Consider the following 16,090-nt stretch of genomic DNA (forward strand, 5'->3'; position numbering starts at 1 on the left):
TGGAGTGGAGGGTAGAGAGCCAAGCTGCTGAGGTAAGAGATCTCGAAACCAGGGGCACTTTCAGGAAGGCGGTCAGGAAGTAGGGCCATCCTTAGGGGAGGGACTTCTGCCCAGAGGGAGAGGTTAAAGGTCAAGGATTGGGGCCCTTAGGATATCAGAAGGGAAGGTCAGGGATGACTCTCTCAATCCAGCATGCTCTTTGCTGGCCCAGTATTCCCTTGACACATCCCAAAGATTCCAACCAAAGTTTGAGGCTGGCTCTCCCACACTTTCCCCTGCAGAGCCATTCCTGCAGGCTCTCCTCATGCTGGCAAGCACCCCACCACCCCAGCCATCCGTGCAGCTCCTGCCCCTATCCTCCACTCCTCCAAGCTGGAGAGGAAGAGAGGAGGCTGGAGAAGGCCCTGAGCTCCAGTCAAGGGCCTGGAACTCTGGATCACTGCACCCAGCATATCAGGCACCAAGGGCATTCTAGGGAAGGAAGGGGCGACCTCCCTTTCTCAAGAAGTGTGCAAACAAGGCTGAGTGTGCACTCAGCAGGACTTTTGAAGGAAGGGGTCTGAGGCTTGCACTAGAGGCCTTGAAAGGTCCCTTTCCAGCTCTGATTCTGTGGTGGTGGAAGGAGCTTCCAGCCTGGATTGTGGGGGTTCTGTAACTTTCCAGTCAGTCAGAGGCCTGAGCTCCTCTTTAATGCAAGAAGACAGTTTTCCAGGAGCAGCCCTGAATTCCAACTCCTTGGGTAGGGCCCAGAAAACAGCTCACGTCAGCCTCTCTGGAGCCTGAAAGCTCAAGGAAAATGGAAAGAAACCTGGCATACAGTGGGCACCAAAGAGCTCCTTCCCTCTCAGGCTCTTTGGAACACGCAGTGTCCCACCTGCCTGCCTTTGTGCTTTCAGTCCTCTGCCACATCATGCAGTGGCTCTGAATCTCCATCCCTATTTTTCCGAGCAGGAAAGAAGTGAAACAACTTGACCGAGGTCACAGAGCTCCCATGGGACGGGGCAAGTCCTGGACCATTTTCTCCGCCTCAGAGATTGTGTTCTTTTTTCAGGACAAGTGCTCAGGGTGAGGGTGAGGGCAGTGGTTCTCAACTGGGGCGATTTTGCCCCCCAAGGCACATTTGGCAATGTCTGGGTCATTAGCGCATGGGTGCTCCCGGCATCTAATGGGCAGAGGCTAGGAAAGCTGCTAAACATCCCACAAAGCATGAGTTAGCCCCAAGCAAAAGAATTGTCTGATTCACACTGTCAAAGGTGCCGAAGTGAGCAACTGAGGTCTAAGGGGTCTGCTGGTGCCTAGGAGAAGGATGGGGCGAGCTCGACTGTGGCCGTTGGTAGCGCTGGTTCTGCCACTGACTGCCCTCTGACTGCCCTGCTCGACTCACCCTGGAACTCACTTGCACCAGGAATTTCTTTAGGATTCATCCTCTGCCTGCCAAAGGCAGTCTCCCCGCTGTCCTGCTGTACATGGCCCTTCTTAGGGACTGGGCAAACAGTCTCATAGCTGGCCTCTGTCCCACCCTGGCCCTTGTGTCCAGCCTGTCCACCATAGCCAGTCTTGCAGGGATTCATATCTGACCTGGAGTTTCTTCAACTTCACCCTTCATTGTGTCCCCAATTCCTATAGCCATGGCTCCCAAACTATTTCTTAAAGTAAGATCTTAACTGCCAAATGTACCAAATTGAATGAGGTCAATTTTATAGGAGCCAGGCAGTTTGAGCTGGCTACACTGCATTTATGATTTGCATTTCAGGGCTGGGGATATAGCTCAGGGGTAAAGTGCCCCATGTTCAATCCCCAGTACAAAAACAAAAACAAAAACAAACAAACAAAAATCTGCATTTCATATCTAAGGAAACAGAGGCACAGATAGGCTATGTGACTTGCCCATGAACACATGGCCACTGAATGGGGACCAGACTGTGATTGAGAACCCACATTTCTCAGAAATGCTACTTTTCTACAGAAGCACATGACAGCCAGGGGCTCCCTTTCTCATCTGCTATCACCAGGCTCCAGAGGAACCTTAGGGAAACCAGCGATCCACAAACCCAAGTGCCAGGCAATGCCAACAAGATGAAGCCCCACTGGGCTTTTAGGATCTTCATGACCCAGCCCTGCCTTAACCCCAGCTCTGACATTCCACTCTTAGAACTGACCAAACAGGGCAATGTGCTTTTTCCCCTGGCTATGCTGTTTCACCTCCTTGCCTGGTTCGTGCTGCTCTCTTGGCCTGGGTGTCCCCGCTAACAGCCACCCCTTCCAGGGCTTTCTCTGGGTTAAGTGCCTGATTCGGGCTTCACAGCCCCTCTGCTTCCTCCTTTTATTGCTCTCACTGCACAGAATTGCAATTACTCTTTGCAACTCTCTGGGGACCATGTTTTATTCATCACCACGTCCCCAGGGCACAGAGTAGGTCCTGGTGCAGCAGGTACCATGAATGTAGTGGTGATGCAGCTAGAACTGGAGATCTGGAGTTAGGGAGGTGCCAGGCCCAGCCCCTTCAGGCATCTGCCGGGTACCCAGGTAGGCAGTGGGGAGGCAAGAAGCTAAGCCCAAGACCCAGCAAAAGTCAGAGTGGGAAAGACCCTCAGAGAGCCTCTAGTTCAATCTGCCCATTCCACATATGAAAAACTAAGGTCCAGAGAAGGGAAGCAATTTGACCAAGATTACACAGGGGTCAGCGGCAGAGCCAGCACACATCCCCAAGGCTCCTATAAGTGTCCCTTCTAGCACACTGGGCCCATGCCCCAGAACTGGCAGAGGCATCCCCAGGAAGGCAAGGGGCTCATGAGGACCCCGAGGCAGACGGCAGGCGGCAGGCACATGCACCTTGTCCATGGCCCATCCTGTCCCCCTCTCCAACCCCCGAAGCTGGGGGGGCAAGGAGGAGTGGGGACAGGAGGAGCAGGCGAGGGGGTACCTCGGTCTCCAGCTGGCGTGGATCCGAAAGAAACTCCGTTTATTACTAAACATCTGGCTGGAAAGTTGAGAACAAGACACGAACAGAGGTTAATGACAAAGGGACAGGTGGGCAGAGGCATGGGGAGCTGCCGGGATAGGGCCGGTCTCCTGTGGCTGGTGGGAGAGAAAGACCCCTGCCCAAGTCATCCTCCAGTCCCATCCCCAAAATGCAGAAGTTCTCCAAGTCTGCATAAGGACCTCCTGGGAGTATTGTGAACACGCAGAACCCTGGACCTCTTCTCCAATCTGACTCCACAGGTGTGGAGAGAGGGACAGGCATTTGCATTTTGGACAAACACCCCACGAGATGTTGATGCAGGCAGTCAGGAGACCACATTTTGAGCATCTCATCACAAAATCCTAAAAGGGAATGCCATCCTCTGGCCATCCCCCAAGAAGTTCTGCTTCTTGGAGCTTTACTTCTGAGGAACATGCTTAGTTTGGGTCCATCCCCAAGCATCTCTGGGGATGTGGACAACCAGGTGTGTGTATATGTGTAGGTATGTATCTGGGGGTGTCCCAGCTATAGTACCTACCCCATCGGACCCAGACAGCCAAGCTTAAGGACAAGGCCACTTGGCCTGAGCCTGGTGACTGACCTAGAAGACACAGCTTGGCTCTCTAGGGTCCCTGGGAAGAAAGGACACTCCACCACCATCACCATGAATTCCAGACACACAGACACTCAAGGGCAGACAGACACAGCCTGGGAGTTAGTGATAGCCAAGCCCTTAGCAGTAACCTGTTCCTGGGCCTCAGTGAACTCAGGGACCCAGAGAAGCCATGGTGGGGGCGGGTGCTACAGGTGCCAGGCTCCAGACTCCAGGCTACCTCCATTCTCCATGCCTTCCTATTCAGGCAAAGTGAGACCAGAGTGACCTAGAAGTTGCAGAGAAGCCCATGCTCTTGGCATCATTGTGGGAATGCCAAAACTTTTGAGTTTCTGCCTGTGAATCATGGTTTGCTAGGGATGCGGACAACAAGAAAGTGTCTTCAGACGGTGCAGGAGAATCCAAGTGGTCCTACATCATGGACATTTCTTCCAGGGAGCTCCCAGCGTGGCCTGGCCAGTCATACTTCCCGTCCCCTCCCTCCAGTTGCAGACCTGGAGGAGTTTTCTCTCTCTCTCTCTCTCCCCACTTCCTGTTCAGTCCCTGGCCCAGAAGTGCCCTAAGAACAGGGAAGGGATGCTACACCCCACATAGCCTGTATCACTCCATTCTCCAGGCCTTTTCAGCCTAGAGACTCAGACAACCCAGAGCTCTAATCAGCCTAAACATCACTGATTTTCTGCCAGGAACAGAGTGATTTGATGACTTTCTCAAGGACACACAGATCAGGTGGCAGAGGCAAGCTTCCACGGCACCTCTTCCCTGATCCCTTGTTCTGGGCCTGGGGCTCAGAATTACACCTGCAGCTCAAGGCCCAGATGCCTATCTGGTTAGTTCAGTGATGATGTGTGAAGATGAGGCAAAACAAAGAGATGGGTAAAGAACAGGAGAGGCAGGAAGGGGACTGAACCCTTGACCTCAAAGCTAAACCCCTACAGAAGCAGCCACTGTTCCCCATGCTGTGAGTGAACAGGCTGCCCTTATCCAAACAGGTCTGGAGTTCCTGCATTTAAGAACCCATGTCAGGGCAGGCCAAGCATTGTTCTTTCTTGGTTCTTCTTTCAAAATGCAAAAGCTCCAGGAGCAACAGGTAAGGGGAAAAAGACAGCTGCAGATGGCAAAGAGTACCTCAGTAAGGAAGAAAAGAGAATCCCAGGAGCGCCCACTGGGATTAGCAAAGCTGTGGACAAGGGTCACATGAGACAAGAGCATTAGTTGCTGGCTGAATTTACGTAGGTCCTACAGCAGTCTTAGTCACAGAGCACTCTTTCCAGCTGGCATCTGGTTCCTGAGAGTCGACTGCAGGGTCAAGCCCCTCCTAGAGCAACATGCTGGGGAGGGGGTTCCCTGCCCTCACACCCCACAATGGTGCCCACGATTACCTGAGCCGTAAGCACCTGTGGCCAGCGGCCTCCTCCTCTCTCCAGCTTCCCAGGAGGGATGGGGGTGCAGGGATGGAAGAGTGAGGGGAACGTGGAAACAGAGAAAGAAAGAGGACAATGGCATGAATGGAGGAGGTGACAGGGAAGGGTGGTGCGGACATCTCCCCCACTCAGACTCTTGGAGTCCCAGGAAACAAAAAGGTAAGTCCAGCCTGACCTCTCCAGAGAGGCCCTCCATCTGTACCTGTCAGGCCATCCGACAACAACCACCCGGGGCTCATGAAGAGGCCCAGGAGGCCCTACAGCAGGCCCAGACGCTAACTGAGTGGCTGGAGGCAGGTCTGAGAGAGGATAAGACAGAGAATGGAAGAAGAGGAGAAGCAAGAGGAGGTGGTGACGCCAGGGGGCCCCTACCTTTCCCCAGGGCAGAAGGAGGCGCTGCCCGGCCGGTGGCAGGTGGCAACGGGAGGGTAGCGGGAGGGCGCTCCATCAGGTACTGGCGCCCGCCGCACCTCCAAGGGCCGTAGGCCCCCATTGCGGGCCCGTTGCACGTGCTCAAACAAGAGGGCCAGCTCTCTGCAGGAGAGGGCACCATCAGCCGCAAGCAGGGCCCTGGCACCACCCCCTTCACCTAGTGGACTCGGAGCTCCTGGGCTCAGATCCTACTGGGTCCTGCCCTCTAGAGGTGCTCACAAACACCCAAGCCAGGCCAGGCCAGGCCAGGCCAGGCAGGGATGGAAGATGGAAGACACTGGCTCTTTTCCTCCTTTTCTACACTTAGTTCCTGGGAAATCCTTAGGGACACCAGGTTTGGTTGTGCAGACTGGGCACAACTCAAAGAGCGCCCGCACAAGGTGGCAAATAGGAGCTCAAATTCAGCTGACTCTCTGCTCATTGAGGCACAGTGGCACTGTGCCTGCTGGAAGACCAACGGCAGCCCTGAAATCCTTACCCTCCCGATCTGACTCTGGATTTGAGGGAAGACAGGCTGAGGATGGAGATTTCACAGGGCAGCTAGCCCAGCCACCCTCCCCTGTGGCTCACTCCTGCTGCTCGGTTCTTGGAGACTGAATTTGGGCCTGGAGCTGCTCCCTGACTCTCCAGGCCACTTCCTATTGCAAAAAGTCAAAAAGGTAAACCCCCCCATCCACTGTACCCTGCTTTCCCACCATAGGGTTGAGAAAGCTGAGGCCCAGGGAGCAGAAAGGTTCGATAGACCCAAAATCTCTAAACCAGGCTCTGTCCCTCTTACCAGAGAACTCAGACCACCCCACCCCATTTGCCTCCCGCTCCCCCACACCACCTTCTATCCATCCAGCCCCTGCCCCAACTCCCCTGCCTCTAGGGCTGCTCCTGAAAAGGAGGCTTCATCCAGTCTAGCTGCCATCCCTGTCCCTGAGGTGGGAGCTTGCCTCTGCCAGGTGGGGAGAGGCGGGTGGGAAGTGTGATTGATGGCCCCTCTGAGCCCCCTCGCTCCTGCCCCTCCCCTGGGAAGCCCACGGGGCTGGGAGGGAGCGGGAACAGGCCAGGTGAGGGCAAGTGGGATCACGCAACAGCTGCTCTTGGAGAACTAATGAGGCAAAAAAGGTGCGCAGAAGCGCTGAGCGCAGCAGCCTGGCTCAGCCGCGCACTCCATGCCGGCCTGCCCATGGGACCGTGCCAGATCCGCGGTCTTCATTCCTGCCCCAGGGCCTGGCCAGGCACCTGGCCACATGCACCTTGGCGATGCTATTAATAACCCCCTGCGTGGAGCCACCCCCGTGCAGCCTTGGCTCAGCCAGGCCCGGTGGGCAGACTCTCTTCTGGGTGCTGAGGCACAGCAGGACACAGTCACATCCGGGACTGGGGCAGGCCCTCGTGTTCCTGACCACTCCATGCTCTCTCCAACCAGCTGCAATACTGCAGGCTGGTAAGTGCCACCAGTGTCCCCCACTCAAGACTGAAGGGAAATGAGCTGGCTGTGCCACTAGCCTCAGTGGCGTCACCTATGGGTGAGCGTGATGACTGCCAAGAGCTCTGCTCAGCCTGCGGGGCAGAGCTACATCACAGCCCTGTGTCCTGTGTGCCTCTCACCAGGTGGAGCAGAGCCAAAGAGAAGACCTTCCAGGCTCCTCGCAAGGTGGAACCTGCAGAGCCAGCCCAAAGTGCTCCCCTGGAGCTGCCACCCTCCCCCCACCCTCCAGGGCCCAATCCCGGCCCCTCATGTTCACAGGGTATTACTCCCAGCCCCCCACCCACTCCCGCCCCCAGAAGGACCTACCTGAAGGATGGGAGGATACTGTCGTAGTAGTACCAGGTGGCCGTCAGGTAGGCCCGGCTAGTGTCGGTGGAGTACAGGCGCCATGCAGCCTGGGGATACGTGGCGGGAATGGGGCATCAGTGAGGTCTCTCAGTGCCCACCAGCCCTCTGCCCCTGAAGGAACCTAGTCCTTGGCCAGCCACAGGTCATGCAGCCAGAGGCCAGTCCCAACTCCATAGCCACCAGCAAGGCCAGCTAAGAAATCAAGGCCTAGAGAGTTCAACTTGCCCAAGGTGGCCCAGCAGATCAACATCAGAGTCAGGGACCTTGGAGCAAAGGGGTACGACCTGGGGTTTTGTCATCAGACAGATCTCCAATCTCAGCTCTGCCCCTTTCAAGTGTGGACAAACTAAGCAAAGTTTCAGAACCTCAGTTTTTTCCCCCATAGAACAAATTGGTTACTACCTAACCTAACAGCATGCTGTGAGTGTGTTTGTCTATCCAATAAGAAGGTCAGTGGCTGGCACATAGTAGGCACTTAATGCCAGGTTCCCCTGTTAAACCCTCCTGTGAACTCCCTACTTCACATTTGATAAATATCTATTTATTGTGTGTTCAATTAATGGCACTGATCTCAGTGCCAAGTACAGTGTCTGGCACATGTAGGTGTCTCGCAAATGTCTGGGGAATGAATGCTGACTGAGCAAATTACTATTACTATTAATAATAATTATTAGTAATTAGGAACTGAGAAGGGGGTTGCTGAGGAATGCTGAGGGGTTGGTGGAAGGAAAGAGTATCATCCACCTATCCCTCAGTATCCATGGACTTATAGGACTTCCTTCATAGCAGGAGGAAAGAAGGTCAGACAAGAGAAAGGACTGTCCCTTTCCCTTGAAGTATGGAGAAGAGCCAAGGGGAGACTGTGAGTGGGATGATCAGTCAAGGCAGAGACACATGGAAGCTGTGAGGCAAGACAAAGCAGAACAGGACCCTGATGCCCCCCTTCTTTGGGTGCCTCTTGTCCTTAAGGGGTTGCCACTGTTGACCTCACCAGCCAGGCGCCTTCCTAAGACAGAAATATTTTTACTTCCTGCTTGCCTAGGCCCCTGGCATGGGCTGGATAGCAGCTGCCAGAGCTGTCTCATTAATTATGGGCACTATAATACCAGCTGTCTCTTGGCACGAACAGTGCCAGCCGCCTGCCCCTACAATGCCCCTCAGAAGGCCAGCTCCCAAGGGACAGTGGCCATTGTGCCCCAAGGGACACTAAGAAGAAAAGGCTGGGCTGGTGGCTGGAGATAGCAGGGATGGGAGTGGGGGTTTCACCTGGGTAAAAGAGATAAGGAGGGGCTGAGTCAGACTTGGGTTTGGGGTCAGAGGGGTGTGCCGGGGAGCAGGCAGAGGTGGGCTGTGCCAGTACTCCCCAAACCATTTCCTGCACTGAGTTCTCCCGCACACACCCCGGACTGGAGAGAAGCCAGCGCCTAGTCACATGGTCACAGAAAATAAAGCCCTGGCTTCATCCCACAGCGACTCCGATCACCCATCACACTGAGGGCAACTAAGACCACATGCTCCTGACTTCCCACCCACTCCTCTGGCTGCTCCTTCTGTCTCCTTGGCTGGCTCCTTTCCTGCCTGGCCACTAAATGTTGGAGTTCCCAAAAGCCTAGACCTGGACCAACATCTCTTCATTTGTGTGGCTTCTCGTGGAACGTGTGAATGAGCGTGCCCGGAGTGCTGCAGGCTGACAGTGGCACAGCTGCAGGGCGGCAGAGCTGGGCCTTCACAGGAGCCTTGCAGACCCCACCTACCCAGGCTGCATGGAGCTGGGGCCAGAGTTGGCAGTGTAGCAACGCTAGCATGTGGTGCAGGGGCAAGTCTGTGAATCTGCCAGCATCCCAGCTCTGTCTGTGCCTTGCATGTGACCCTAGAAAAGTCACATCCCTTCAAAGTGGAGTTGTAGTTGTGAGGCTGGGCCACATGGATGGGCACACAGGACCAACACGTCAGGCGGGTGTGTCATAGGGCATGTGCCACATGGCCTCCTGGGTGTCACGTACCTGGATGAGGTTGGCTGCTGGCATCCTCCGCTTCTCAAAGTGCTTCTGCCGGTGCTGTTCCTGGACCTTCAGGGCAAAGCCGGAGCCGAGGATGCCCTAAGGGGACAAGGCAGGATTGGGGGAACATGGGAAGGGGAGAAAATCGGAGGCTGCAAGGGTATCCCCATCCCTGCCCATCCGAGATACCCTAGGCTGCCCAGACAAATTTGGGATGGGGGCTGAGCAAGTCTTGCCCTCGACCTCCCCCCTCCAAAACACAGCAGAGGAGAACTCACAGCAGGCAGGGCAAAGAAAGAGATGCCCAGTAAGGCGAAGCCAGCAGCCAAGACCCTGCCCAACCACGTATGTGGCGTCTTGTCACCATAGCCGATGGTTGTCAGTGTAATCTGGGGATACAAATGGTTACCCAAAAGACCGATCACAGAGGCCACCAGGAGAACTGTTGGGGGCACAGGCAGGTGGAAGACTGAACACAAGGGAAGAGTTCTCTCCCCCATCCCCAGGTGCTTCCCACAGGGGTTGGCCACAAGGACTTGCCAAGGGGGCAGTAGGGGTATACATGGGTTCCTCTCCAGTGCTGGCCACAAGGGGTTGAGTTGGGGGCTCGTGTGAATGCAGGGCAATCCACCACAGTAGGTTGGGGGCACAGTGGCATAGGGGCTGGTCAAAGGGGGTCCCAGCTATAGTTCTACAAGGTAGGCAACAGGCCTGGTCAACACTGAGTTCGGGGACATAAAGGACAGGTCTCAGGAAGTTTTCCGGGAAAGGCCCAGGGAGAAGGGCAGTCCTGCACAGACCCTTACGCACCGTCCCCCACCAGAGCGAGTCGGCATAGGAGGAGAAGTCGGAGTTGGCATCCTTCTCTGCCAGATAGACGAGGAAGGAGGCAAAGATGAGCACCAGGAACCCGATGTACCAGGCGGTGATCAGCTCCTGCCAGGCAGATGAAGAGGTGTGAGGAGCTGTGCCTACCTGGGGCGCCTGGGGCTCCCTATGACCTATGTACTGCATTCTGAAAGGGGTAAAATACCCCACCTCACCAATCCCAGCAGTGGCTCTTCTCTGTTTTCTTTCTCAGCTCTTCACTTCAAAGAAACCCTGCCTCACCTTCTGGAAACCACCAGGGCCCCAGACCTGCCCTTGACCCGCCCAGTTCCGGGCGCAGGCCTCCACTCCCAGGCCCACCTTGCTTCACCTCCCAACCCCACTCTCAGGTTTGGGGCCCTAAATTCTAATCCCTTCCCAGCCTCTCCCCCAAGGCCCCATCCCAGCTCTCCATTGTTGGTGCAAGCTGTCCCTCCAAACTCAGAAGCTTCCAAGTGACACCCTCAAACCCCGCTTCAGACCCTGACTCATAGGCCCAGCTCGGGCCCCCACTTGCCCCACTCCCGAGGCCCCGCCTCCAGCTCCGGCCCCGCCCTGCCCGGCTTCCACGTCCCTAGTCTTCCTTTGCACCCTTACCCAGCCCCGGCTCCGCTCAGGGCCCGCCCTCTGCTCCAACTCAGACTCGCCCTCCGGCTTCCGCGCCCCCTCCAGTCTCACCTTGCTGTGCGCGTAGACCACCGAGCCCAGCAGCTTCCAGGTGCCGCCGCGGCGGTCCATGCGCACCATGCGCAGGATCTGCAGGAAGCGCATGCTGCGCAACGCAGACGTGGCAAAGATGTTGCCCTGGGTGCCCGCGGCGATGACGGCCACCGAGGCCACGAACACGATGAAGTCTGCAGGGCGGGGGGTGGCAAGGTCAACAGTCGGCCGCGTCAGGACCCGGGGTCTCCTGGGGCCGTGAGGAGGTGGCAGGTCGGGTGGGTCTGCCAAGTCAGTGTCAGCAGCCAGGGCCGGGATCAGGGATGGGGTCAACCCTGGGGCGTGGGGTCAGGAGGCAGGTGAGGCGGGGAATGCCTTATACCGATGACACAGAAGGGTTTTCTGGCGAAGCGCAGGCGGCCCTGCCATCCTCGGTAGCGGCAGCAGCAGCCGGCAGACCAGACACGGATGATGTACTCCAGGCCAAAGACCACGATCATCACGAACTCCTGTGGGATCAGGGCCTGGGTTCTGGTGTCCACTCTCCAGGTCCAGGACCAGAATCCATGTCAGAGATTGGCCCGCCCAAGTCCCAAGTTAGGAGCACCAGCATCTCCTCAGACCCCTCCCTGTTCTTACTTCCTCTGAGGAAACTGAACACCAGAGTCTGTCCTCCCCTTCTGCCACCATAAACTGCCTGGATTTTTCTATTCCACAATCTCCCTTCCCCTCCCAGTCATCCCAGAATCCTTAGTCCTGACTGGATGACATAAAGGGGCAGCTATCCATTAGCTGTCTCTCTCCAAGGGGTGTTAGTCTGGTGTCCTGTTTAGGCAGAGGTGGGGTTAGCAGCTTTTGTCCTGATAAGGGGTGGAACCCACTCATCCTGTCTCTATTGGGCCCATCATAAGGCCTCATATGGAAGAAGCAGGTCCCCTACACCAGCTATAAATTGGAAGATGATATCCAGAGAGGGGTAGTCACCAGCTGAGGGAACTCAGCACAGGAATCTGGTCTCCAACCCAGAGTCTGAGAAGCCTCTCCCCACCTCAGCCCTCAGCCCACAGCTTCCCTTGGACAGGGACTCCCAGCACTTACCAAGATAAGGAGACACTCATTGGCAAGTTCCTGGTGCTCCTGAATAGTGGACAGCACAGACAGCACCAGGCAGCTGAAGACTAGCAAGAATCTGCAATTGCAGCAGGAAGGGAAGGATTAGATGGCTGAGGGGACAGGACAGCTGAAAAGCCTCTGGAAGAGGGAAGCACTGATGGGCTCTGTGCTGGGCACCAAAGGCAGCAGTCCCCAAGCTCCGGGCTGCTGAACTCATAGACACCCCATGACTCTCTGAACTGCACCCAATGTAGCTGTGTCTCTGAGAGATGGTCACTCAGCTGAGTGGCAGTGTTGTCCAGGCTGGCAGTGGAAACACACAGGCTCTGTGAAGGTAAAGGACACACACCAGTCTCAGCAACCCACAAGCAGTGGTCTCCACCCCTGGCTTGGTTTTAAGATCGTACTGAGAGAAGTGTCTCAGACCTCAGCCAAGGGCTCAGGGAATGTCGGCACTGAGGGAGGGACCACCTTCCCCAGGTACACCAAAGCAGCAGGAGCACAGCGTCATCTGCAGAACGGAGACAACTGCCCCTGTCCTTATCGGCTCTTATGGAATTAAATGAGACAGCTACAGAAGGAAAGGAGATCAGGAAGGATGCAGAGGAGAGGAATATGGAGGGGAATCAGGCAGTGCAGGACTGGAACTCCCCTGTGGGCAGTGGGAAGATACCAAGCAGCCCAGAACCAGATGTTTAGAAATGGAAGGAACTTTAGCTAGGCATGGTGGCACACACCTGTCATCTCAGCAACTCAGGAAGCTGAGGCAGGATAATCACAAGTTTGAGGCCAGTCTGGGCAACTTAGTGAGACCCGGTCTCAAAATAAAAAAAATAAAAGAGGGCTGGGAGCCCAGTATGGTGGTGCACGCCTATAATCCCAGTAGCTCAGGAGGCTGAGATAGGAGGATCACGAGTTTAAAGCCAACCTTGGCAAAAAGCAAGGTGCTAAGCAACTCAGTGAGACCCTGTCTCGAAAACACAAACAGGGCTGGGGATGTGGTTCAGTGGTTAAGTGCCCCTGAGTTCAATCCCCTGTACCAAAAAAAAGGGGGTGTGGGGGATGTGGTTCAGTAGTAGAGTACCACCCCTGGGTTCCATCCCAAGTACCAGGAAGAAGGGGGAAAGAAGGACATTTTAGATCCTAACTCATCCAACACTTCCTCAATTGCACACATGAAGACACTGAGGCCCAGGCCCAGACATGGAAAAGATTCACCTAGGTCACCCAGTATAGCCAGAACAGAGCTTAGAGCCAGGGTTTCCAACTTCCCAGTGGAGGGGAAGGGGGGAAACCATCAGCATGTGCCTTGAAGAGCATGTGCACGTGTAAGGGAGGCCAGGATGAGAGGGTGGGGCTACAGGAGCAGCAGAGGAAGGAGGCTAGACTCCAGGCAGCCCTCTTTGGGACAAGGATAGGCAGAACATTCACGTGCCCTGGAAGAGAATCCAGAGGGGATGGGCTTCTCTGCAAATACTTTCCTTGTGGACTCACCCACCAGCCCTCCCCACCTGGACCCAGAGTCTCCCCACTTCTGCACCTTGCTGACACTGCAAAACAGCTCACCATCTGAGCCTCCACGCACCCTTTACCCCATCACAAACACAACCTGCTCTATGGAGCCTGGGATCCCCCTACCCTGTGGTTCCCTCTTCAAAACATCCTCCTCCCTGTGCTTGTCTCCTTCTATGCGGCCCAAGTCACTTTCTGCATGGTTTTATTTGTGTTTGGGTTTCATCTGGCAAGGGCATGGGCTTGAAGTCACATCCTGCTTGTGTGTGTCCTCTACCTTCACAGAGCCAGTCCCTATCCGCTGATGGGAGGAAAAACAGGTGTAGGGCGCAGCTCTGCCATGGCCCCATTATATCTCCTTGGAGGGCAGGATCTGGGGCTGCATCCCAGCAGATGCCCGGGTTAAGGAGGCAAGTGGCAGATGTCCATAAAGGGCTTTGGATGAATGAATGAGAAAGAAGCCTTGGCCAGTTCCGGCCAAGAGCCGAATCAGCAGAGACACAGGCACAGGGAGGGGCAGGAGCACCCGCGCCTCAGATCCTCAGATCTAGTCATTAGCTACAGCCATGGCTGGGCTGGTACCTGAGTGGTGACTGCAGCTGGCACAGCGTTTGGGACAGGAAGCACCCTCCTTTGGGAAGGGTTGCCGCTAAACCTTTATGGGCCTTCACTTTGGCCCTTGGCAGAAATCCTTCTGCCTCTTTTCAGTTGCCCTGGGGCCTCAGGTAGCACAGGCCTGGGTGACTTCCTACTGAGGTTATTTCAAAATTCTTTTTCTCGACATTTTTCCTGTCATGTCAATAGTTACACATCTATCAAATGTCAGCAATAGGTTAAGTGAAAAAAACCAATTACAAAACTTCAAAGGCATTGTGATCCCAATGCTTAAAATATAGGTGCTTAAATATATGTAGCAAAAGTCAGCAGGGCTTATTTTTGGTGGCAAAATTAAGGGATCAGGGCTTTTGTTTTGTTTTTTGCTTATCTTATTTCCTAATTTTTTTCAGAACTTTTATGGGTTTCTGGGGTGATAACAACAACTAATATTCATTTTAAAATCCATTTGCTTTAAAATAAAAACAGGGCTGGGGTTGTAACTCAGTGGTAGAGTGCTTGCCTAGTGTGAGGCCCTGGGTTCAATTCTCAGTACCACATATAAATAAATAAAGGTCCATCAATATCTAAATGAAAAATTTAAAAATATAATAAGAATATATATATATATATAAGAAAAATATAATATATATATATAAGAAAATATAATAAGAATATATATAAGAATCCTGTTCCCTCCCTTACTGCAGTGGCCTTTGCCCTTAGCAGGTATGAGGATATGGTAGTTCCTCCTAGGAGCTTATGTGTTTACCTGCTGACTGGATATCTCTCTGTGGATGTTTGGTGGTCTCTTAAACCGAACGTGTCCAAACAAAACAAAACAAAAAACACCTCCCCATGTACTCACAAACCTTCCATCTTGGTAATGGCACACAGGGGCTCAGGCAGACTGAGTTATTTTTTATTCTTCCTGTCCTTTGCCCTCTGCATTCCTGCTCTTTACTAAATTCTGTTGGTTCCACCTTTAGAACATGTTCCTGACCAAGCAACCACCACCTGGCTCCTGCCTCTACTCCCATTTCACATAACCCACCCCTTCAAAGCAGCCAGAGTGATCTCCATACCATACGAACCATGGCTCTCCTCAAGATGCTCCACTCTTCTCTGGGATTATCCCTGGAAGAACAGATGGTGGAAGGCTGAAGAGATGGGGATCCGATGGGTGAGGGAAATGACAGGAATCCCACAGTAGGAAAGAGGTTGTCACCTAACATCTCTGAACCCATATTCCCTCAGAAACATTAATTATCTACCCTCAGTCAGGTTCCTTGTAAAATCAGAAAAGAATAATCCACGTCCCAAGAAATTAACAAGTAGAACAGTGGTGACGTGACATGATGGATAAGGCAATGACAGAGAACGAAGGGAACTGAGAGAACCCCAAGAGGACTTCAGGTCAGCCAAAGTGACTAGACAGGGGCAGGGGTGCCCCAGGCAGAGGGAGTAACATGTGCAAGCAATGGAGATGTGGGAGTCTGTGCCCAGGAGGACTAGGAGTTCTTTGTGGTGGGGATGTAAAGTGAAGGGGGCAGTGGAGAAGCCATAAAGGGTCAAATCCTTGAGAGGCAGCCTCAGGCATCTGAACATCATCCTACAGGCAACAGGGAGCCATTGAAGAATTTGAAGAGAGGGAATGACAGTCTGTTTATTTCAGGACCACCACTCAGGGGCAGTGTGGAGTGTGGACTAGAGTCATGGGGCTGATCAGGAAAACTAAGCAGAGGGCTCCACAATAATGCAGCTGAGAGATGATGGTGGCCTTGACCAGGGTGGTGGTGGCAGGGAGTAGAGAGAAGGAGTTGGCTTGGAGAAAGTTGTAGGAAAGAGGAGTTGGTGATTAATTGGAGATCCAATGAGGGAGAGAGACTCCTCTGTTGTGGGTGAGGGAACTGGATGGATAAAAGTGTCCCAGGAGGTCCATGGAGGGCTGTGGAGGGAGGAGTACCACCGAGGGCACGTTAGAGGGAGACAGCTGTGGCACAGTGCAGATGTGGGGCACATCAGGGCAGAGGTCACAGAGCAGCTGAGACAGTCCAACAGCATCTGGTGAACTTAGACAAGGAC

At 54.3% G+C, this 16,090-nt stretch overlaps 1 protein-coding gene across 5 annotated transcripts in view; it reads right to left on the bottom strand.

Moving 5' to 3' along the window:
* The window catches only part of Kcnq4 (potassium voltage-gated channel subfamily Q member 4), a 53,141-nt gene that overhangs the window by 12,186 nt on the left and 24,865 nt on the right, over nucleotides 1-16,090 (bottom strand). For 2 of the 5 annotated variants that reach the window (XM_047518755.1, XM_047518746.1), the window contains exons 2-9: nucleotides 11,885-11,975; nucleotides 11,169-11,295; nucleotides 10,805-10,980; nucleotides 10,070-10,195; nucleotides 9,538-9,648; nucleotides 9,263-9,358; nucleotides 7,218-7,306; nucleotides 5,372-5,533 (exon numbers count right to left, since the gene is read on the bottom strand). In XM_047518755.1, coding sequence (XP_047374711.1) covers nucleotides 5,372-5,533; nucleotides 7,218-7,306; nucleotides 9,263-9,358; nucleotides 9,538-9,648; nucleotides 10,070-10,195; nucleotides 10,805-10,980; nucleotides 11,169-11,295; nucleotides 11,885-11,975 — 978 coding nt within the window. Of the gene's footprint in view, nucleotides 1-4,957; nucleotides 5,003-5,371; nucleotides 5,534-7,217; nucleotides 7,307-9,262; nucleotides 9,359-9,537; nucleotides 9,649-10,069; nucleotides 10,196-10,804; nucleotides 10,981-11,168; nucleotides 11,296-11,884; nucleotides 11,976-16,090 lie in introns of all 5 variants that reach the window. The other 3 variants (XM_047518739.1, XM_047518765.1, XM_047518773.1) reach the window with 3 other exon arrangements.

Source organism: Sciurus carolinensis, chromosome 1 (assembly GCF_902686445.1).
Source record: "Sciurus carolinensis chromosome 1, mSciCar1.2, whole genome shotgun sequence".
Classification (NCBI taxonomy): domain Eukaryota; kingdom Metazoa; phylum Chordata; class Mammalia; order Rodentia; family Sciuridae; genus Sciurus; species Sciurus carolinensis.